We start from the raw sequence: 23,907 nt of genomic DNA, 5'->3' as shown, positions 1-23,907 counted from the left end.
CCTTGTTTCAATCCTGATCTTACTGGGAAAGGTTCCAGTTTATCTCCATTACATATTATGCTTACTGACGGTCTTAAATATATGCTCCTGATTATTCTAAGGAATAGTCCATTTATTCCTATACTCTCAAGTGTTTTTAGTAGGAATGGATATTGGATTTTATCAAATGCTTTTTCTGCATCTATTGAGATGATCATATGGTTTTTATTAATTTGATTATTAATATGGTCAATTATACTAATAGTTTTCCTAATATTAAACCAGCCCTGCATTCCCGGTATAAATCCTACTTTATCATAATGTATTATCCTGGGGATGATTTTCTGAAGTCTTTTTGCTAATATCTTATTTAAGATTTTAGCATCAATATTCATTAAGGAAATTGGTCTATAGTTTTCTTTCTCAGTTTTCGATCTATCTAGTTTATTATTTCTGCCTTCCTGCATTTAATTTTGAGATCTGTATGTCCTACTATATGGTCAATTTTTTAATAGGTTCCATGAACCGCTGAGAAGAAAGTATATTCCTTTTTATCACCATTCAGTTTTCTCCAAAGGTCTATCATACCTAGTTTTTCTAATGTTCTATTTACCTTTTTAATTTCTTTCTTATTTGTTTTGTGGTTTGATTTGTCTAATTCTGAGAGTTCAAGGTTGAGATCTCCCACTATTATAGTTTTGCTGTCTATTTCTTCTTGTAAACTCTCTTAACTTTTCCTTTAGGAAGTTAGATGCTGTACCACTTGGTGCATATATGTTTAGTATTGATATGGCTTCATTGTTTATGCTACCCTTTAGCAGGATATAGTTTCCTTTCTTATCTCTTTTAATTAGATCAATTTCTGCTTTTGCTTTATTTGAGATAAGGATGGCAATCCCTGCTTTTTTGGCTTTACCTGAAGCATAATAGATTCTGCTCCAACCTTTTACCTTTACTCTGTATCTCCCTGCTTTAAGTGTGTTTCCTGTAAACAACATATTGTAGGGTTCTGACTTTTGATCCAGTCTGCTATCTGCTTCCGTTTGATGGGAGAGTTCATCTCATTCACATTTACAGTTAAAATGACTAATTCTGTATTTCCTGCCATCATATTATCCCCTGATTATGTTTTTTTCCCCCTTTACCCCCCTGAACCCCTTCCCCAGTATTTAATTTATATACCCCACTTGTGACACACAGCCCTCCCTTTTTAGTATCCCTCCCCCCTCCTTTTAAGTCCCTTCCTCTTTCTTGTACCCTTCCCTTATTCCCCTTTTCCTTTTCCCTTTTCCTCTCCCCCCTTTTAATGAGGTGAGAGAGAATTCTCTGAAAAACAAATATGTCAATTATTTACTCTTTGAGCCTACTCTGATGAGAGTAAGATTCACACAATGTTTCTCCCCCTCTCTAAATTCCCTCAAATGTGGTAGATTTTCTATGCCTCTTCCTGGGATGTAGTTTCCCTCTTTTTATCACTCCTTCCCCTTTTTCTGATAGTATCCCCTTCCCTTTACTACTCCCCCTTTTTTAAATATTATATCAGTAAAATCAAATTATCACTGCAGACTTTCTGTATATCCACAACAGAGATACAGTTCTCAAGAGTTCTTTTTAACTTTTTCTGCTTCTCTTCAGTCTTGTGAATGTAGATCAAGTTTTTTGTTTAAGTCTGGTTTTTTTCTTAGAAACAAATGGAATTCCTCTGTTTCATTAAATGACCATCTTCTTCCATGGAAGAAAATGCTAAACTCAGCTGGGTAGTTTATTCTTGGTTGCAATCCTTGTTCTTTTGCCTTTCGGAATATCAGGTTCCAGGCCCTTAGATCCTTTAAAGTGGAGGCAACCAGATCTTGGGTGACCCTTATTGTGGCACCTTGATATTTGAGTTGTTTTTTCCTATCTGCTTGCAATATTTTTTCCTTAGTTTGGTAGTTCTGCAGCTTAGCCACAATGTTCCGTGGAGTTCTTTTTTTAGCGTCTTTTTCCGAAAGTGTTCGATGAATTCTTTCCATGCCTATTTTCCCTTCTGTTTCTATTATCTCTGGACAGTTCTCTTTGATGATTTCCTGTAAAATAGAATCTAGGCTCTTTTTTTGATCATAGTTTTCGGGAAGTCCAATGATCCTCAGATTATCTCTCCTAGATCTATTTTCCAGGTGTATAGATTTTTCCCAGTAAGTATTTGACATTATTCTCCAACTTTTCATTTTTTTTTTTTTTTGTTTTTTTTGTTTTGTTTGACTGATTCTTGGTTTCTCAATGAATCATTCATTTCTGTTTGTTCTGTCCTGATTTTTAATGAATTATTTTCTTCATTCACATTTTTTAATTCTTTTTGTATATGCCCAATTGAATTTTTAAATGAATTATTTTGCTCTGTTGAATTTTTTTTTATTTCACTAATTTTTTTAAGTGAATTATTTTCTTTTTCCATTTCAGAAATCCTACTTTCTTGAGACTTTTTTATTTTTTTCAATTCAGAAATCCTACTTTCCTGTGATTTTTTAACCTTTTCTAATTCACAAATTTTGTTTCCCTAAATCTCCTGTGAATTCCTTATTTTTTCCAACCCAAATTTCAGGACGTTGTTATTCTCTGTCATAGCTTCTCTTTCCTTTCCCCATTTTTCTTCAAACTCTCTTAACTTTTTAATAGTCTCTTCTAGAAGAGAGTTATGTGATGGAGGGCAGGGATCATTCCCCTTTAGGGTGTTATCTGGAGACTGTCTGCTGTTAGCTTCCTTGGGGTTGGATACCCGCTCTTTCTCTGTGTAGAAGGTGTCAGTCGTTCTCTTCAGCTTCTTACTGTTAAAAATCTGTTGGGGTTTGCCCTTGGGGTAAGAAATTTATTTATTTATTTATCAGCTTCCTCCCAGACAGGATGGATGCAGAGTCCTGTGCCTGAGCTAAGAGAGAGCTCTGGGAGAGAGTTCCCTTCCCCCCTCCCCAGAAATGCCTCAGAGGTGGTTAGTATTGCTGCGCTGTGAGGAGTGCCCAGTGAAGGACCCCACTGTGGGGCCTAGCTACTGCCCTGAGGTTTAAGGCTGAACAGTGAGAGCGTCACAAACCCCAGCCAATGCCTCCTGTGGGGCGTGGATATCAGCAGCTGATGTGAAAAGCCCCTGCACTCAAACTGGAAGTGTGTGCCCGGAAACCATTTCAAAGGTTCAGCTTCTCTGGGAATTCCTTGGCTGCTAGAATTCCACTGCCTCAGGCTGAGCCCGGCACTTTGTGGATTAGAGGCTGCCTAGGGCTGTGTCCCCGCTGTTCAGGCTCTTAACTACCCCAAGGAGAAGCCCCAGGCAGCAGAAGGCGGCTGCACAGTCATGTCAAGATCTATTAGGTCCCTTCTGGATTGGGGTGGTTCTAGGATCTGGCTTTATATTTTAAAGTGGCTTGATTTCTCTTCTGAACTGCTATTTTATAAGCAAAGAAGAGTTAACACCCTGTGTCAGATCCCTCTATCTCAGTGGCTTCTTTGATCCCAGAGTTTTCCCCAGCCTGATCGGCACAGTGTGTTACCACCTAAACTTGTCTGTGCTGGCCTTTTTTTCCCCTCCCCTCGGAACCGACCTTTTCTGTTGAAATTCCAGATTCTCTTCAGCTGGTAAGTTGTGCTTCTAATCCTTGTCGTTTTTTTTATCAGTCCAGGGTTATTTTTGAGGCTGATTTAACTAATTGGTAATGAGGGAAGAAGGGAGCTTACAAATTCACGTGTATCTTCTCCACCATCTTGGCTCTGCCCCCCTTACTGTAAGTTTCTTAACTGATTATATTTAATCTTCTTAGTTACCAGCCTTTTCTCCCCTGATTCTCTAATCTATTCCTAGGTTTCATAATCTAATTTTAAAATCAGTAAGAGTTGCTTTTAATCTTTGATGTTAGATTTCTTTTAAGGCCACTGATGTTCTATATAATAGTCTATTTTAAAAAACTAATTAATATATTTATCATTCATTTATTTTTCAATTTTCATTTTCAGGTTTTTCTCTCTAATCTCTCCCCTCCTCATTGAGAAAACAAGTAATTATGAAGACATGTAAAAGCATATTTCCATATTAGTCATGTTGCTAGAAAAACCCCCAAGAAAAATAAAGTGGAAAAATATGCTTTATTTTGCACCTGTCGTTTATCAGTTCTCTCTTTGGAAGTAGATAGCATTTTTATGAGTCCCTCACAAATTGTCATGGATCATTTAATTTATCAGTGTTGTCAAGTTTTTCACAGTTGATTATTGTTACAATATTGTTTTTACCTTGTAGATTGTTCCGGTTCTTCTCACTTCACTTTGGATAAGTTTATACGAGTTTTCCCAGGTTTTTCTGAAATTATCGTGCTCATCATTTCTTATAAAACAATATTCTGTTACAATCATATGCCACTTTTTTAGCCTTCCCCTTTTGATGAGAATCCCCTCATTTTCCAGTTCTTTGCCACCATACATATAGGTCTTATTTCTTCTTCTTTGATGTTGTTGTAGTACAGGCCTAATAATGTTATTGTGGGGTCAAAGGATAGCCCTTTGGGCCTAGTTTCACATTGTTCTCCAGAATGGAACTCTACCAAGAGTGCACTAGCATATCCATTTTTCACATTCCCTTCATCATTTATCATTTTTCTTTTCTGTGGTTTTAGCCAATCTGATGAGTGTGAGGTGGTAATTCAGAATTGTTTTGATTTGCATTTCTCTAGTCAGTAGTGATTTGGAGCATTTTTTCATGTGATTATTGATAGCTTTGGTTTTGTCTCCTGAAAATTGTCTGTTCATAATCTTTGACTCAATTGGAAAATAGTTTTTATTTTTGCAAATTTGACTCATTTGAGAAATGGGACCTTTATCTCAGGATATGGTGAAAGAAGTTGGTCTTAAGTAGTTTCTTCCAGATTGCTCTCCAGTTTTCTAAGCATTATTATTTTTTTCCTTTTTGGTCAAAGAATGAATTTTTGCCTTCAAAGCTTAGATCTTTGGGTTTATCAAACACTAAATTATGATAGTCATTTATTATATATTATGTGCCTAATTTGTTCCACTAATCAGCCCTTCTGTTTCTTATTTAATAGCAGACTGTTTTGATTACTGCTTTCTTTTTTTTTTTTTTTTAAGGGAAATTTTTAAAAAAATTTTTATTAATTTTTATAATTATAACATTTTCTTTGACAGTACATATGCATAGATAAATTTTTTTTTCTTTACAACATTATCCCTTGTACTCCCTTCTGTTCTGAGTTTTTCCCCTCCTCTCCACCCCCTCCCCTAGATGGCAGGCATTCCCATACATATTAAATATCTTATAGTATATCCTAGGTACAATATATATGTGCAGAACTGAATTTTGTTGTTGTTGTTGTTGCAAAGGAAGGATTGTATTTGGAAGGTAAAAATAATCTGGAAAGAGAAACAAAACAAAACCAAAAAAACAAAACAAAACAAAACAAAAGCAAAACAATGCTCACAGTTTACACTCATTTCCCAGTGTTCCTTTTCTGGATGTAGCTGATTCTGTCCATCATTGATCAATTGGAATTGGATTAGCTCTTCTCTATGTTGAAGATATCCACTTCCATCAGAATACAGTATCATTGTTGAAGTGTATAATGATCCCTTAGTTCTGCTCGTTTCACTCAGCATCAGTTGATGTAAGTCTCTCCAAGCCTCTCTGTATTCCTCCTATTGGTTGATTACTGCTTTCTAATATAATTTGAAATCTTGCTAGGATGCCTTTTTATTTTTGTTTTGATTCTCTTGATAGTCTTGATTTTTGGGGGGGATAAATTTTTTTTTTCTAGTTCTATAAAATTTTTTTTGGTAGCTTGATTGGTATAGCAATGAATAACTAAATGAATTTAGATTGAATGATCATTTTTATTTTTATTGGCTTAGTCTATCTATGAGTAATTAATATTTCTCCATTGTTTAGATCTGTGTATGAAAAGCTTTTTTTAGTTGTGCTCTTCTGGTTCTGTTTGTGTGTCTTGGCAAGTAGACTTCTAAGTGTGTAGTTATTTTAAATAGAAATTCTCTTTCTATCTCTTGCTGCTGGGTTTTATTAGTAATATATTGAATGCTAATAATTTAAGTGGATTTCTTTTATAGCCTGCAACTTTGGTAAAGTTGTCAATTATTAGGTTTTTTGGCTGATTTTCTAGAGTTTTTTAAGCATACTTATTTGCAAAGAGTGATAATTTTGTTTTCTCATTGCTGATTTTTATTCCTTCTGTTTCTTTTTCTTGTTTTTATTACTATACCTAGCATTTCTAATACAATATTAAATAATAATGATGATAATGGAGATACTTGTTTCACTTATGATTTTGTTAGGAAGGCTTTTTTTAGTTTATTCCCATTTATACACTAAATTTTATGGTGGTTTATTTTAGTTAAATAATTTATTTAAATAAGTATTTGATTATTATTTGATTAATTATTACTATATATATATATAACATAAACATATTACATAATTAAATAAATGATTTAGTTAAATAATATATAAATTTTCATGTGTTAGAGCAGTAGTTTCATACAAGTTGAAAATTTGATAAAATACCATGTTTAAAGTAAGCTAAATTTATATTGTAGTTGTTCAAAAAGGAATTCCTTTCATCTTGGTCGGTTTACATGAGTGGACTTTACAAAATAACCCAGAGAACTCCAATGTCTCCTACCTTGAATTTCTCTAAACAGTCATTCCCAGGAATCAGTAAATTTCAGTGTGTGTGTTTGTGTGTGTGTGAAGCTTTGAATAAATAAGGTATACATAAAATAAACTGAGAGTAGACTTATAGAAAAAGCAATAAGATTAAGGAAGACTGAGGCTTCTTGTAAAATGAGACTTTAGGTAAAGCTTCAGAGAAGACAAGGTGCTATAATTCAGAATTGAGGAAGGGGAGCATCCTTAGCATGGGAGTGAGGTGTTAGCTAGGAATAACATAAAAATGCAGAGCTGGGTAGATGGAGAGTCATGTTTAAGATGAGCAAAGAGACCTGAATCACTGGATTATAGAATATGTGTGTGTGTGTGTGTGTGTGTGTGTGTGTGTGTGTGTGTGTGTGTGTGTGTAAGGTATAAGGTATGGAAAGATAGGAAGGGGAATTTAAAAAGCTAAGTGCACACTAGTCCCTAGGAGCTATAGAGTTTGAGGTAGGAAGAGATTTGACAATCTTCTTCATCCAAAGGGCAGGGGTAAGAATATTTCCTATTGATTTGAAATTAGCTTTCTGTGGGTATGGAAGCTGAACAAGGATCTCCTTAAACTTTCTCTGATGAAACATGAAATTTTATGCTGTATTCTATTTGATCGTTATAATGAATGTGTGTAAAACTCTACTTAATGATTGGGAGTTTTAAAAAAAGTATTTGAAGGCAATTTAATATCTTTGTGCCTTTATTCAGGCTGTATGGATTATTCTTTTTTTAAAAAGTTTTTTATTATAACTTTTTATTGACAGAACATATGCCTGTGTAATTCTTTACAACATTATCCCTTGTGCTCACATCTGTTCCGACTTTTCCCTTCCCTCCCTCTACCCCCTCCCCTAGATGGCAAGGGGGGTCTTATATACATGTTAAATGTTATAGTATATCCTAGATAAATATATATGTGTGCAGAAGCGAACAAGTTCTCTTGTTGCACAGGGAGAATTGGATTCAGAAAGTAAAAATAACCTGGGAAGAAAAACAAAAATGCAAACAGTTTACACATTTCCCAGTGTTCCTTTTCTGAGTGTAGCTGATTTTGTCAATCATTGATCAATTGGAACTAAATTAGATCGTCTCTTTGTTGAAGATATCCACTTCCATCAGAATACATCCTCATACAGTATCATTGTTAAAATGTATAATGATCTCCTCGTTCTGCTCATTTCACTCAACATCAGTTCATGTAAGTCTCTCCAAGCCTCTCTGTATTCATCCTGCTGGTCATTCTTACAGAACAATAATATTTCATAACATTCATATACCACAATTTGCCCAGTCATTCTCCAATTGATGGGCATTGATTTATTTTCCAGTTTCTAGTCACTATAACAAGGGCTGCCACAAACATTTTGGCACATACAGATCCCTTTCCCTTCTTTAGTATTTCTTTGGGATATAAGCCCAGTAGTAGCACTGCTGGATCAAAGGGTATGCATAGTTTGATAAGTTTGGGGGCATAATTCCAGATTGCTCTCCAGAATGGTTGGATTAATTCACAACTCTACCAGTAATACAACAATGTCCCAGTTTTCCTGCATCCCCTCCAACATTCATCATTATTATTTCCTGTCATTTTAGCCAATCTGACAGGTGTGTAGTGGTATCTCAGAGTTGTCTTAATTTGCATTTCTCTGATCAATAGTGATTTGGAACACTCATATGAGTGGAAATAGTTTCAATTTCATAATCTGAAAATTGTCTGTTCATATCCTTTGACCATTTATCAATTGGAGGATGGCTTGATTTCTTATAAATTAGAGTCAATTCTCTATATATTTTGGATATAAGGCCTTTATCAGAACCTTTAACTATAAAAATGTTTTCCCAGTTTGTTGCTTCCCTTCTAATTTTGTTTGCATTTGTTTTGTTTGTACAAAGGCTTTTTAATTTGATGTAATCAAAATTTTCTATTTTGTGATCAAGAATGACCTCTAGTTCTTCTTTGGTCACAAATTCCTTCCTCCTCCACAAGTCTGAGAGGTAAACTATCCTATGTTCCTCTAATTTATTTATGATCTCATTCCTTATGCCTAAATCATGGACCCATTTTGATTTTATCTTGGTATGTGGTGTTAAGTGTGGGTCCATGTCTAATTTCTGCCATACTAATTTCCAATTTTCCCAGCAGTTTTTGTCAAATAATGAATTCTTATCCCCAAAGTTTGGATCTTTGGGTTTTTCAAACACTAGATTGCTATAGTTGTTCACTATTTTGTCCTGTGAACCTAACCTATTCCACTGATAAACTAGTCTATTTCTTAGCCAGTACCAAATGGTTTTGGTGACTGCTGCTTTATAATATAGTTTTAGATCAGGTACATCTAGGCCACCTTCATTTGATTTTTTTTTTTTTTTCATTAATTCACTTGAAATTTTCGACCTTTTGTTCTTCCATTTGAATTTTGTGGTTATTTTTTTCTAGGTCATTAAAATAGTTTCTTGGGAGTCTGATTGGTATGACACTAAATAAATAGATTAGTTTAGGGAGTAATGTCATCTTTATTATATTCGCTTCAGTTTTTGTATAAGTTCCATGAACTGCTGAGAAGAAAGTGTACTCCTTTCTGTCTCCATTTAGGTTTCTCCAAAGATCTATCCTATCTAACTTTTCTAATATTCAATTTACCTTTTTGACTTCTTTCTTATTTGTTTTGTGGTTTGATTTATCTAATTCTTAGAGTGCAAGGTTGAGATCTCCTACTATTATAGTTTTGTTGTCTATTTCTTCTTGCAGCTCTTTTAATTTCTCTTTTAAGAATTTAAATGCTACACCACTTGATGCATATATGTTTAATATTGATATTGCTTCATTATTTATGCTACCCATTAGCAAGATATAGTGCTCTTCCTTTTCTCTTTTAATTAGATCAATTTGCTTTTGCTTGATCTGAGATGAAGATTGCTACCCCTGCTTTTTTAATTCACCTGAAGCATAGTAGATTCTGCTCCAACCTTTTACCTTTACTCTGTAAGTATCACCCTGCTTTAGGTGTGTTTTCTGCAAACAACATATTGTAGGATTCTGGCTTTTAATCCAGTCTGCTAACCGCTTCTTCTTTATGGGGGAGTTTACCCCATTCACAGTTATGGTTAAAATTACCAATTCTGTATTACTTGCCAGCTTGTTAATCCCTGCTTATGCTTTTCTCCTCTCCTTCCCCCTTATCCCCCTTCCCAGTATTAAACTTGTGAGCACCACTTGCTTCTACCTTTTTAGTATCTTTCTCCCCACTTAGAGTTATTCCCCCCATCTTATCCCTTTTCCTCACAATTTCTGTATTCCCTTCTGTTTAATATACTCCTTCCCTTTTCATTTTTCCTCTCCCACTTTTCAATGAGGTGGGAGAAGTTTCACCATAAATCGAATATTTCTAATATTTTTCTCTTTAAGCCAATTCTGATGGCAGTACAATACACACTATGTTCATCCTCTTGCATTCTTTCTTTCAGATATAATAGGTTTCCTTTACCTCTTTGTGAGATGTATTACCCCCATTTTACCCTTTTCTGGGTATAATTTCCTTTCCACCTTTAGTTTCTAGAACAATGTATACATTCTTTACACAAGATTTCTTTTTACCTTTTTAGGTTTCTCTTGAGTTCTATATTTGTAGATCAAACTTTTTGTTTAGTTCTGGTTTTTTTTCATCAAAAATAGATGAAATTCACTTATTTTGTTGAATGTCCATTTTCTTCCCTAGAAAAAGATGCTCATTTTTGCTGGGTAAGTTATTTTTGGCTGCATACCAAGTTCCTTAGCCTTTTGGAATATCATATTCCAGACCCTTCGATCCTTTAATGTGGATGCTACTAGATCCTGGATAATCCTTATTGTGGCTCCTCCATATATGAATTGTTTTTTTCCTAGCAGCTTGCAGTATTTTTTCCTTCATCTGATGGTCCTGGAATTTGGCCACTATATTTCTTGGTGGTTTGATTTTAGGGTCCCTTTCAGTAAATGATCAATGAATTCTTTCAATTTCTATTTTACTCTCTATTTCTATAACATCTGGACAGTTTTCTTTGATAATTTCCTGAAAAATGGTGTCCAAGCTCTTTTTTTCATCATATTTTTCAGGGAGTCCAATAATTCTTATGTTCTCTCTCCTGGATCTATTTTCCAGGTCTGTTGTTTTCCCAAAAGATATTTGACATTTTTTCCCCATTGTTTCATTTTTTTGGTTTTGCTTGACTGATTCTTGGTGTCTCCTCGAGTCATTCACTTCTATTTGCTCAATTATGATTTTTCAATGAAGTATTTTCTTCACTCACTTTTTTTTATATCTTTTTCTAATTGTCTAATTGAGTTTTTTAAGTGAGTTGTTTTGTTCTATGGAATTTTTTTCCATTTCACCAATTTTATTTTTTAGTGAGCTGTTTTCTTTTTCCAACTCACTAATTCTGTTTTTCAAGAATTTGATTTCTTTATCCACTCTATCTTTAAGTGAGTGGGATGACTTATCCATACCCTCTTGCCAAGCTTCCCTTTCCTTTTTCCATTTTTCTTCTAGCTCTCTTGTGAGAGCCTTTTTAATTTCTTCTTTGAGAGTCTTGTGCGCCAAGGACCCAGATGATTTCCTCCATTGGGGATTCATTTGAAGACAGTCTGTTTTTAGTCTCCTCAGAGTTTAAAGTCTGCTCTCTATCCATATAGAAGTTATAAATAGTTAGAGTATGCTTTAATTTTTTGCTCATTTTGTCAAAGAAGAATAAAAGAAAACAAATTAACAAGAAAAACAAATGCTCCACTTTTTTTTTGGGGGGGGGGGCTGCATGGTATAACCAAGCTTCCTCTACAGACTGAAGGCGGCAGCAGCAAGGCACTAGCAGGACAGCAGTGGCTGTGCTGCATTTTATTGTTTCCTCACTTGAAGGCAGGAAGTGTTTCCTTTTTGTATTTGTTCTGAAGACAGAAAATAGTGCTTGGCAAATAGTAGATGTTTAATAAGTGATTATTAGTTGCAATGTCTCTTGGCAGGTTATCTCATGGCTTTTAAGAATTTTAGGTATTCACTTTTTTGCCCTGTCTTTTTTTCTGGAACCTGTTAATTATGAGTTCCAATTACTCAAGGGTAGGTTAACCAAGATTTGTGATTTTAAGTTGTAATTATAGGCCATGGAAACACTTTTAAACAATAATGAATTAGTTGTTTTCCTTAGATATTATTTTTGTGCTGTTTTTCTTGATACTTTCTTATTAAGAAATCTGTCTTTTCAAATGGTTTTTCACCTTCAGGGATTAGATCTCTAAGGATAATAATTTAAAGAAGGCTGTTTAATGAATAGGAAATTATTTTTAACATAGCTAATTGATTTTATATTGGTTTCTAAGGGTATAATATGATACATTTTTATCCATCCACCACCTCACCATGCATTCTAAAAATTATAATATTGGAAACTATTATAAAACTTTGTCACAGGTGATTTCAAGATCATGTGTTCTCATCGGTTTTTGATTTTTGACATCTTGGGATATTAAAAAAAGCATGATTTTGACATTTAATTCCAAATTTCCATTATCCAGCAGTTTTCTGCTATATTTGGATGATTTAGTTTTGGTAAAATCTACAGTGCTCAGAGCTTAACAATTTTCTATTTCCTTTATTTCCCAGTGTGTTGAATTGAAAACAGCCCCTAGCCTTACTTACATTAAAAGATTTTAGTTTGATGCTTACTTTGCCCTTAGGAAATCAATTAACTGCTCTTTGCCTCAGTTTTTTACTTTATAAAATAAAGATGATAGAATACTGTCTTGCAATATTGTTGCAAAGAAAGCTGTTTGTAAATTTTAAAATATGATGTAAGCATGGGGGTTGAAAACAGTATTCTGAAAAACATAGCTGTATGAATCTGGTAATCAAGGGTAGACTTATTTTTTTCTATGGTTTATATGATATATATATATATATATAAGCATATGCATATATGTTTGTGTATATATATGTGTGTATATATATATATATATATATATACATATATATATATTTGCTATAAACTTTTTTGGATGTGTACGTCTTTTCCCCTTTAAAATTTATTTTATTTTATTTTTAATACACATTTCTTTATGAATTATGTTAGCAGAGAATAATCAGAACAAAAGGGAAAAACCATGGGAGAGAAAAAAAGTAGAAAAAAGTGAACATTGCATGTGTTGATTTACATTCAATCTTCTGGATGCGGATGGCATTTTCTGTCCAAAGTTTATTGGGATTATTTTGGATCACTGAACCATTGAGAAGAACCAAGTCTTTCATAAAAACCATATATTCTTGCTATTTTTGTGTATGATGTATTCCTGGTTCTGCTTGTTTGCTCAGCATGAGTTCGTGTAAATTTTTCCTGGCCTTTCTATAATCAGCTTGTTCATCATTTTTTTAATAGAACAATAATATTCTGTTATCTTCATGTGCCACAACTCATTCAGGCATTCCTCAATTGATGGGCATATACCCATTTTCCAATTCTGTTACTACAAAAAGAGCTGATACAAATATTTTTGCACATGTGTGCCCTTTTCCCTCCTTTATAATTTCCTTAGGATACAGACCCAGTAACGGGATTACTGGGTCAAAGGGTATGCAAAGTTTTATAGCCCTTTGGGCATAGTTCCAGATCGCTCTTCAGAATGGTCGGATCATTTCACAATTCCATTTCACAACAATTTCACAATCAGAAAGATTCATCTCTTTGATTTCAGGCCTGGCACTCTATCTACTGTGCTAGTTAGCTGTTTCTTCATATCAGAAGATTAGATAGCATCTAAAAGTTGTTACTTGCGTGACAGTAGTCCTACATTTGAAAGAAATGGAGATGTCTAACCTAATGAGGACAAAATTTAGCAGGAATATGATAGCTCTCTTTATTTGAAAAACTGTCTCATAGGGAAGAATGTAGGAATTATGTTTGGAAATTGCAAGAAATCAAAACAATCTGGGGACTGCCTCAAAACTTAGTGGGGTTCCACTTCCTTGGAATTCTTCAGTCAGAGGCTCAATGGCCATTTGTCTATTATATTGTTGAGAATATTTCTGTACAGTTTAAACTAGGTAGTCCTTGCAACTTAGCCTTTACCAGACTACTTAATCTTTCTGAACCTCAGTTTCCTTTATTTATAAAAATTTAAACTTGATCTCCAAGGTGTCTTAATGATCCTATGATCCTATATCCCTCATTCAATCCCTGAGACAGTAAGTAAAATGGTACTTGATTAAAAAAGGGTAAGATTTTCAGAAGTTCATGTTATAGATTTGATGAAGGCAATTTGACAACTGGTCATCATTTTGAATTCCTCTATTGGGGATTTAATCAATCAAGTCTCTATCATTTAGAATCCTAAAATCATTGATTTAGAACTGGAGGCACTTTAGATAGTCTGTCTACTTTATCCTTTTATTTTATTTTACATAGGAGGAAACCAAATAATTATACAAATCCACACGCATGTTTTTTGAGGTATTGGGATGGGGAATGGAGGCTAGCCCTGTGATTTTTTTCAGTGTATTAAACTCTTAAGAGATGAAATTTCCTCTAGCAATGCAGATCTCCAGCTGTTTTGCCACTTAAAATTTAGTTTCCTGGGACACTGAAAAGTTAAGTGTTTTGTCCAATGCTACAGAACTATTTTACTACAGAATAGATTTTAATACAAGTTGACTTGACTCCTGGGAAGGCCTTTTAACCCTTCCATCAGACTACTTATTTCATTTATTAGTGTAATAAACATTTGAATTAAATTAAAATTACTTTCCCAAAGAGGTTAATATCAGGGTATTGACCACTTTTTTCATAATTGCAGAGGCAGCTCTTTCTGGAAGACTAGAAAATAATAGAAAAATTTTAGTGTTTTATCATATTGCCATAGTACTTTATGTAAAAGGTTTTTTTTTCTGTATTTTAAAGGATATTTTTTATTATTGAAAATCTAGACTGAACAGAATATGACTGATGCTATTTTAATTTTCAATTGGAATTCTCTGCTGATAACCCAGAAAAGACCCCCAAATTTCCCTTCCTTGTAAAGAATTTTTTTCTCTCATGTTCTCTTGCTCTTTATTGACTGTCATCACATGAACTCTGGTTTTAATATGAACTTCCCATACTTTATCTTCAATGTTTTATTATATTAAAAGTTTAAAAGATGGATACTACCTTCAAAAATTCTGATTGTAATCCATTCATTCTTTGCAACCCTTGTCCATATGTGTATAAATAAATACGAATGAGTCTACCTAATGTAGAAGCCTTTCTCTAGATCTCCTAACATTACTGTAATAAGTATTAGTGCATCTATTATCTATTGTCCTTTTACTGCTTCCTTTTCTGATAACAGATTGGTTTTATATCTCTTATAGCACTTTGAGAATTCAATTTGTTTTTGTTAAAAAGCTCCTTACAGTTTTAATTTTTTAGATATTGTAGCCACATAACATTGTTGGAGAATATTTATGTAAAATAAATGGGATTTTATTTCAGGGAACAATTCTATTCATTGAAATGTCTTTGTTATTTATCAGATGTAATTCAACTGACCTCTTTCTTCTGTTCAACTAACAGCCTATAGTTTGTCATCTTTCTGTGGTGTCTATCCAAGAGTTATGTAATATCTCTAATTGTCCAACTGTATCACATAATCTGAATAATAGACCTTTATCCATTTATGTGGATAGTTAGACTAAACTCATTTGAGTAATTAAGGCTCGCTTGGGAATTTGATGCAGTCATCACAATATCATTCTTAAATAGGAACACTTTATTTTTCCTACAAAGGATCCTTCTTTCATTTGGATTCTGAATTGAATCTCATCCATGACAACTGTAAATAGCTTTGGACATATTTCTCTCCCTTTTTGTCTTAATTTATATGAATAATTTCTTAGTTATCCCTATTTTGCTTAAGTCAGTGAATTAGAATTCTTCTATCCCACTTAGCACATCAATTTTGGCATCTAGGCCATAATCTCACATCACCTTGAATTTGTTTAGAAACATAAAAAAGGAATTTCTTGACCTCATTGTTTCCAAATATTTGTCTTATGTAAAATGATAGGGTCGGAGTAAGTGATTTTAAAGGCCAGTTCTAACCTTTTTTTCTTTTGGAAGTTATATGTTTATCATTTTTATTACTATATCACATTTCTCTCTCCCTCCTTCCCTCCCTCATTCTGTGAGACAGTAAACAATTTTATATAGGTTATATATATTTAATCATGCAGAGCACATTACCATATTAGTTATATGATGAAAGAAGACAACAAAAGGAAAAAAATCCTCAGAGATACAGGAAGTGAAAAACAGCATTAATTCAGGCTGCATTCAGACTTCATGAGTTCTTTCTCTAAGTAGATAGCATTTTTCATCTTGAGGCCTTTCCAATTGTCTTGCTGAGAATAGCTAAGTTATTCACAGTTGATTGTTGCAAAGTATTTCTTGTTACTGTGTATAATGTTCTCCTGGTTTTTCTCATTTCACTTTGCATCAGTTCATATACATCTTTCCAGGTTTTTCTGAAATCTTTCTGCTCATAATTTTTTTTTAGCACAATATTATTCCATTACACTCATATACCAAAGCTTGACATTCCCCTAATGGGCTTATTCTCCTCAATTTCCAAATTGTTTTGCTAAACTTCAAAAGAGTTGCTGTAAATATTTGTGTACAATTAGATCCCTCCCCTCTTTTAATCTCTTGAGGATATAGGCCTAGTATTAGTGATGGTATTGCTGGGTCAAAAGGTAGGTTTGGTTTGATATCCTATTGGGCAGAGTTCCATTTTGCTCTGCAGGATGGCTAGATCAGTTCACAACTCTATCAACAATGTATTGGTATCCCAATTCTCCTACATTTCCTCCAAAATTCATTATTTTTCCTTTTCTGTCATATTAGCCAATCCAATAGATGTGAGGTGGTACTTTAGTCACTTTTAAAAATGTAATTGTGGGGCAGCTAGGTGGCACAGTGGATAGAGCACCAGCCCTGAACCCAGGAGGACTTGAGTTCAAATATAACTTCAGACTCTTAACACTTCCTGGCTGTGTGACCCTGGTCTCTTTACCCCAATTGCCTCAGAAAAAAAGAAAAAAAATGTAGTTATAATTAAAAATACAATAGTTGGATGATTCAGTTTTACCTACTATTGTTATATTAGTTTGTCAACATTAATATTTTCAACTTTTGTGATTTTTAAAAGAGTTTGGATGTATGATAAAACTTCAACAGTCTTAACATTTTATCATTTTATTGTTTAATTTTTGAAGGGTATGTGTATGTGTGTGTGTATGTTCAAATTCATAGTTTCTTTAGAATTTAGAAGGATTTATGAGTTTGGAGTCAGTCACATATTAAACAAAGTAATAATTTAACATCTATTTTAAGATTAAATCATTACTATCAAAACATTTATTAAATAAATACCTATTATATAGCAGACATTATTATATTAAGTACTAGGAGATGCAGTTAATAAAGACAATCCTTGCTTTCAAGGAGCTGACATCTGATTGGGGGAGTGAAGAAAACATACAAAAAAGAGGAAGAAAAAGGGGAGGGGGAGATATCTGAGTTATCTGATGTGGGGACATCTTGTTTCCTAGGGTTGAAATCAGGCAGCAGATGAAAAGTAGAGAGTGAGTTAAGCATCCACTTACTTTCCTTTATAAAGGAAAGCTTTGGGAGGCTTTGGTACTCTTATCATTCAGGGGGAGAGGAAGGTGGAGGAAGTGTTGTCAATCAAGGCTTGAGTTAGCATCCTGGTGGTGAGTTTAGAAGTTATGAGCTTAGCTTTGGAGAAACATCTTGTTCCAGGACAGCAGATACAAAGTGAAGTGAATTAATAAAGAAGTTAGAAGCTAATGCTTGATTTTAATAGAACGATCGAAATGCTATAAAGGTCTTTGAAGACAGAATAAAAACATTGCTAGTTTATTTTAGGAGTGCAATTCTCCTGTATTCTGTAAATTGAATGTATTAGGTGTGGTATTACGTAAGTCACTTGTTTCAGCAGAAATTATTTTTAGTTTCACTGAAGAAGCTTTTTTTTTTTTTTTTTTTTTTTTTTTGGTGATTATTCCTTTTCTTTAGTCTATGGCTTAAAAAAATCCAGAGCTAGAAGAAAAATCTGCTCTCTATAAACCAGGAAATCCTGTCTGAATAAATAAAATGTATTTACTGTTCAGGTTTCTAGAAACATTGTGTCCATGCCTGAAGTAAAACTGGATTGAAATCAGATTCTTTATTTCCATTTTGAAAGACTGGAAAGCAAATGAAACATATAACTTTGTTTCTTTACTAATCATCTTTCATTGCTGCCCATTTGTTTTAAAGAAGATTGTACTTCATTGTACTCTTTCCCATTTGGGTTTTGGGAAATTCAATTTAATATGTGGAAAAGGGAAGGTTGTAAGCAGGTCAAGCAGAGCAAATTAATATTTTTCCGGCTCCATGGAATAGTGGATAGAGTGGTGAACTTTGAATCAGGAATGCCTATGTGAATTCTGCCTTAGACATTTACTAGCAGTTTGACTGGGCAAATCATTTAACATTTCTCAGCCTCAGATTCCTCATCTGTAAAATAGGAATAATAATACCTGCCTCACAAGTTTGTTGTAAAGATCAAATAACATATAAAGTACCTTGCAAATTTAAAGGAATATATATGTGTATATACACATACATATGTATGTATACATATACATATATATGCTATGTGTCATTAATCAACTAGTTTATCTTCATTCTATCTATAATTTTAATTAATTGAAATAATGCCTGCTGTGTGCTAGGCATTTTTCTGGGGATTAGGGATTCAAAGACAAAAATGAAACAATCCCTACCCTCAATTACATTAGAGAAACAATATGCACACATAAACATTATGTGCAAAGTATTTTACAGGGTTAGGGTAGATATTTGTATGTTTGAAAGAAGCCAGAGCAGGCAGAAGACTTTGGGTTTTAATCTTGATTCTCTCAATGGCTGCTGATATTAAGTGTTTTCAGTTATTTAATTTCTATGAATCTTGTGCAAGTCACTTAACTTCTCTGACTTAACTTTTATGTAAAATGGAAATAGTGATCTGAAAACACTGGATCAATTAATTGAACTAACTATAAAGTACTCTATAAATTGTGAGAAATTTTTAAAGGACTTAAGGAAAAAGCAAGAATTTTAAAATGTTAATTATGCTACATTGAGTCAGAAAATATTTTTCATGCTTTAATTTAATTAAAAATGTGGTAGAAGGAGCAAGTGTGCTTAGAATGGTGTGGTTTGGGCAATCATTGAGGTTGATTGAGATTATATTTTTTCCATCCCTCATTGATTGAATCAGAACTCATTTGTCAGCCTGCCATTATTACTTTATGTTTAAACAACACTAAGTAGGTAATTTGGGTAATGTGGAGAGTAATTTTCTAGTGTTTTATTTTTCTTTGTTTTCTCTTTAGCAAACTAGATAAAATCAGTTTAGGTTGTAATAGCTAACAATTTGAGAAATTGTTATATTAAATACAATATTTATAGTATGTTATTTTATGTTTTTCTTGTCTTTATAGTCAACACCTATCTGTTTATGGTACAAGCCCGAGGTATAATGTTGAAAGAAAATGTGAAAACAATAGGACATATGATCAGACTATACACAAATAAAAATGCTACTCTCAATGGTACAGGTAAGAATATTTCCTGCTTAGAATATTTTGCTTTACATTGATTTCTATTTTTAGAGTAAGCAGTAGTTGAAATAATTAAACTCTAGGTTCCCCCCATATGAATATTTGTTAAAGTTGAAAATATCTTCTTGTATATTTATTATTGACTTCTTTTGAAATAACTTAACTTTCCCAAACTAGGTATTGTATGTCATATGCATTTTAGAAGATGAAGGCAAATTTTAGTAAAGTGATTATGTTAAGTACAAAAATATTAATTCTTACAACAAAATAAAATAAAAGCATTATATGGACAAAATTTTGATTTACCTATTATTTTAAGAAGGAATTAGCCACATAAAGATATTTCTGTTCATAATTTCCAAAGGGCTGTGGGTTTCCTATATGCTTATTCTATGAAAGAATATGGAGTATAAGTTGGAGTGCAATAACTTTCCATAGTCATTATCTATAAAATTAAGAAGAGAAATTTCTATTGAAAATATATGTTGAGATCTAAAGTTGTGTAGTTAGATAATCCTAAGGATTTGTTATATATAGATTTGGTTTCATTCAAAACAATTTTCTCTCTTTCTCCATCTCTGTCTGTCTCTTCTTTCTCTCTGTCTCTGTCTCTGTCTCTGTCTCTCTCACACATCACAGTTAATTACCTTGCCCGGGTCATACAGATAGTGTCAAGTGTCTTGAGGCTGAATTTGAACTCAGGACCTCCTGACTCCAGGGCTGGTGCTCTATCCACTATACTACTCAGCTGTCTCTCAATTGAATCTTCATGCAATGTCACACACACACATATATACATACATATATCTTTCTGTCTATCACAATTTTCATGGGAGGCATTATGTCAGAGCAAGAAATATGTTTAAATCTTCTCTCTGTCATATATTTGCTTTGTGACCATGGGCAAAACACTAAGCCTTACCATGCTCTGGGTGACTCTGAGACTCTGAGTTCCATTTAAATTGGCAATTTATTCAAGGGAGAGATTTCTCTTCCTTACTGGGAGTACCCCACATTGTTAAAATTAAAGGTCTGAAAAACCTTTTTTTTGTCCTTTTTACATATGTATATGTTTATATATATGTCATATAAATTTTAAAAATCCTCAATATGATTTTTCCAATTTAATTTGTGATGCAACAAATCAAAAAGCAAGAATTTTTTTTATTGTTCTTCACCTTTCTGGCTTCTAGATTAAAATTTCCAAATATTTCTTACCTTTCTTAATAGTAGAGAAAAAATTATAGTAATTGACTGCAGTTTAAATTTCTGTGACCAGAAGATTATTTTTTTTCAAAAACACTTAAACTTTTCTTTAAAATTGAAAAAAATGTGATGAATTCAGAATTTTCATTATTCTATTGAAGGTTAATTGTTAAGCTTGTAAGTACTTTATATATTGTGTTTACTGCTGTTCAACAAATAGAAGTGTTTAAAATTCCCAGCTGTTCTTGAGAGGAAAGAATTCACATAATTGGAAAGAAAACATCCATTAAACACATTTGGGCTATTATCATATTTATATAATTGAGTACTATTTAGAGAATCTGAATCTTTTGTGAAAGTCAGGGCCCACTGAAGACAAGGGCTTATTGGTAAAAGAACAAAGGAGCCTTGTCTAAATGGGAAGTAATCATCCATGTATCTGGTAGTTCATTTTACTTTGTCAGTGTTACTGATCAGTAGTACAGGCCCAGTAAATATTTGTCCAATAAGTTTATGAATCAGTAAAAGAATATGGATTGTTGTTATTTTAAAAATTGCTATTATAGTGTTTGCTATCATGGCTTTCCTTTATTGGAAAGGGAGGGGGATAGAATTTTTTTTTCTACTTAGGTGTCTAGAGCAAAGGATTATTGATAGAAGGGCAAGTGTTTTTAATAAATCTTGGAAGCAGGTATTTGTTTAGGTATTCTCAGTGGTTTTTCTTTTGTGTTCCTGTAGATTTCTCTGCCAAATGTAGGCTTTGTCCTAGGTCAAGCATGTCAGATTTAATACCATCTTAGAAAATAGGTTTTTTTTTTTTTGTTTTCTCCTTCAAGTAATTTAATAAAGCTTAGAAAAAATTAGGAAATTACAAGAAAAACCTTCTCCACAATAAAATTCTAAATAAATAAATTTCTTATTTTGTGGTCTGATTGGGGTGAAGGTGAAAGTATCCCCTTTTTTTTTTCCTAGGATGGAAAAGGTATATTGTAAATTCACAATTAGGTGAGTGGGAAACAGTTGCATATGCAGCCTCAACTCTGCATATGCAGAGTTCCAAACCTGAATTTTTCTTACACATTTTTTCCTTGTATGTGATACTGAAAATATATTGTAGAGTTCTTTTTATTTTTAGCATACATAATTTTTTATTCAAAAATTTTATTTGAAAAAAACCTTTCTCAAATCTTTGTTCAATCTGGCAAGCTTAGGTTTTTTTAAATCCTATTTTTAGAGTCAAGCAATCAATTATCAGTTTTCTTAGACTTTCTTTCCCCAATTTTTCTCATTACCTCATTTTCTCTCCTCTGAACTCCTTTAAAAAAATTTACCCCAATAAGGAATCAGACATATGTGTAATAGCAAAAAAGGTAAAATTCCAGGCAATAAATATCTTTAATTAGATTGAAAAAAAAAAAAAAAAAGCTTAGCATGACATTTAAACCATTCGTGAGAGGAAATGGTTTATAAGGAGCTGGTTTGAGAAAGCTTGTTTCTGCCTACTGGAAAAAACATTCATTTCCATGAAAAATAGGATATAGAAGATAATTTATATATGAATGTGTATAATCCTGGGGTGCTAGGGTTGAACCCCAAAATATATTGGGGTTTCATATTAGTGTCATGAGATCTCTCAAAAGAATTTGTAGACTTACACTATCTCCAAATTAAGAGGCTAAGATATTATTGCACTATTGGCAGCAGGCTAAGTTCCAAAAAAGAGTTTAGCAACTAACAAGGGAAAAAGATACAGGCTAAATTCCCTAGCAGAAAGGAGGAAGCTACCATAACTCAGGCAAAGTTCCTTGAGAACTTGCTGCTCCAAGATGGGCAGTTCCTAATGAACTAGCCATTGGGAGTTTAGTAAGTGGGCTAAGTTCTTAAAAGGAGTTAGTGAAGAAGTGAGACACTCCTAGGTTCTTTTATAGGAGGAAAAATGACCCGAAATGTTGATATCTATAACTTGGCCTTCTGATTGGATACAGTGATGGTGAGGTCATGATAATTTTGTCAGTGCAAGGAATTGGAACAAGGAATTCAACAAGGGCCCACTGCTTATTTAAATTCCGCTTAAATTCAATAGAAGCTTTTTCCTGTCAATGCTCCTTCCTGTTGATTACTTAACTACTAAGGACTTAGGGCCTTTTTTTTGCTGGGATCTAAATTCATCCCATCAATATAAACATATTCAAAATCAATATTATTTTTCAATTCTTTATTACTAGGCTTCTAAATGTCAAGTGAAAATTATCTGTTTATTAATAAAATAATGATTTTTTTTGCCTGGAATCTCATATTTCAGAATTATTTATTATTTGTGCTATAATTATTTAAATTCTACAAGCATTTGTTAAACTGGACTGTGTGCTGGGCATTCTGTATTTTGTAATATAAACAAAAGTAAAATGTCCTTGCCTCCAAGGAACAAAGTTAGATATCCACATATATAATGCAGACATTCTCAGTACTGAGTTTATTAGTTCTTTAAGGGCAGGGACTGTTATTTGCTACTTTTTCTATCTCCGGCACTTAGGATAGTACCTGAAGAATGAGGTACTTACTAAATGTGATTGACTTATTGTTTTTTGTTATTTCAACAGTTAGATTATAAGATCCTTGAGAGTAGGGACTAACTTTAATAAACTCTTTTTTGGATTCCCAGCTGTTCCAACACTGCCTGGCACATAGAAGACACTTAATAAATATTTATTGATTGATTGGATCAGTCTCAAATAATCCATCATACATCATACCTTTCTGTGAAAGTTGTGATTCTAATAGATAATACTCTTACTTATCTCACCATTTCTTTAATCTCTTGAGAGAGTAGTGGTTTTATGAATTTATTATAGTGTCATCTCTTTAGAAGCTTAGACAGTTAATTACCTTTGTCTCACTCTTTGGTAAGAGAGACTACTTGACAAACTGACTGGCAGTTAAATGATGGAGAATTACTAATTGGTCTTTTAGGGAGACTATGTAGATAAAATGTGGGAGAGGGAATCTTTTGTAAACAATATAAGTATCTTTTCTGTTTCCTTTGGAACAATATGGGGTTACTATATGGAACTAGAATCATTTTTGTAGTTCAGCCTTTGAATGTTATATGGATTGTAGAATCATGGCATGATTTGTAAGAGATGTTGGGATCAATAGAATACTCTATTATTTAGTTAAAAATAAAATACTCTGCTGATTTAATAAGTTGCTGTGTAGTTTTAGGGTTTTTTGGTTTTGGTTTAGTTTTTTCTCCCAAGGAAAATAAGCTTCAAATTAGAAAATGGAAAAAAATGATAATAGGGAGGTGATCATTATGATGAGTGAGGAGAAAATAGGAGAGAATGTAGCTCT

At 33.1% G+C, this 23,907-nt stretch overlaps 1 protein-coding gene across 1 annotated transcript in view; it reads left to right on the top strand.

Moving 5' to 3' along the window:
• The window catches only part of B4GALT6 (beta-1,4-galactosyltransferase 6), an 87,902-nt gene that overhangs the window by 12,919 nt on the left and 51,076 nt on the right, over positions 1 to 23,907 (top strand). Inside the window, exon 2 of the mRNA XM_074277204.1 lies at positions 19,231 to 19,347. Within this exon, the coding sequence (XP_074133305.1) occupies positions 19,231 to 19,347 (117 nt within the window). The remainder of the gene's footprint in view (positions 1 to 19,230; positions 19,348 to 23,907) is intronic.

This window comes from Sminthopsis crassicaudata, chromosome 1 (assembly GCF_048593235.1).
Source record: "Sminthopsis crassicaudata isolate SCR6 chromosome 1, ASM4859323v1, whole genome shotgun sequence".
NCBI classification, from domain to species: domain Eukaryota; kingdom Metazoa; phylum Chordata; class Mammalia; order Dasyuromorphia; family Dasyuridae; genus Sminthopsis; species Sminthopsis crassicaudata.
The sequence above is the reverse complement of the archived record's forward strand: the minus strand, read 5'-3'. Positions and strand labels throughout refer to the sequence as shown.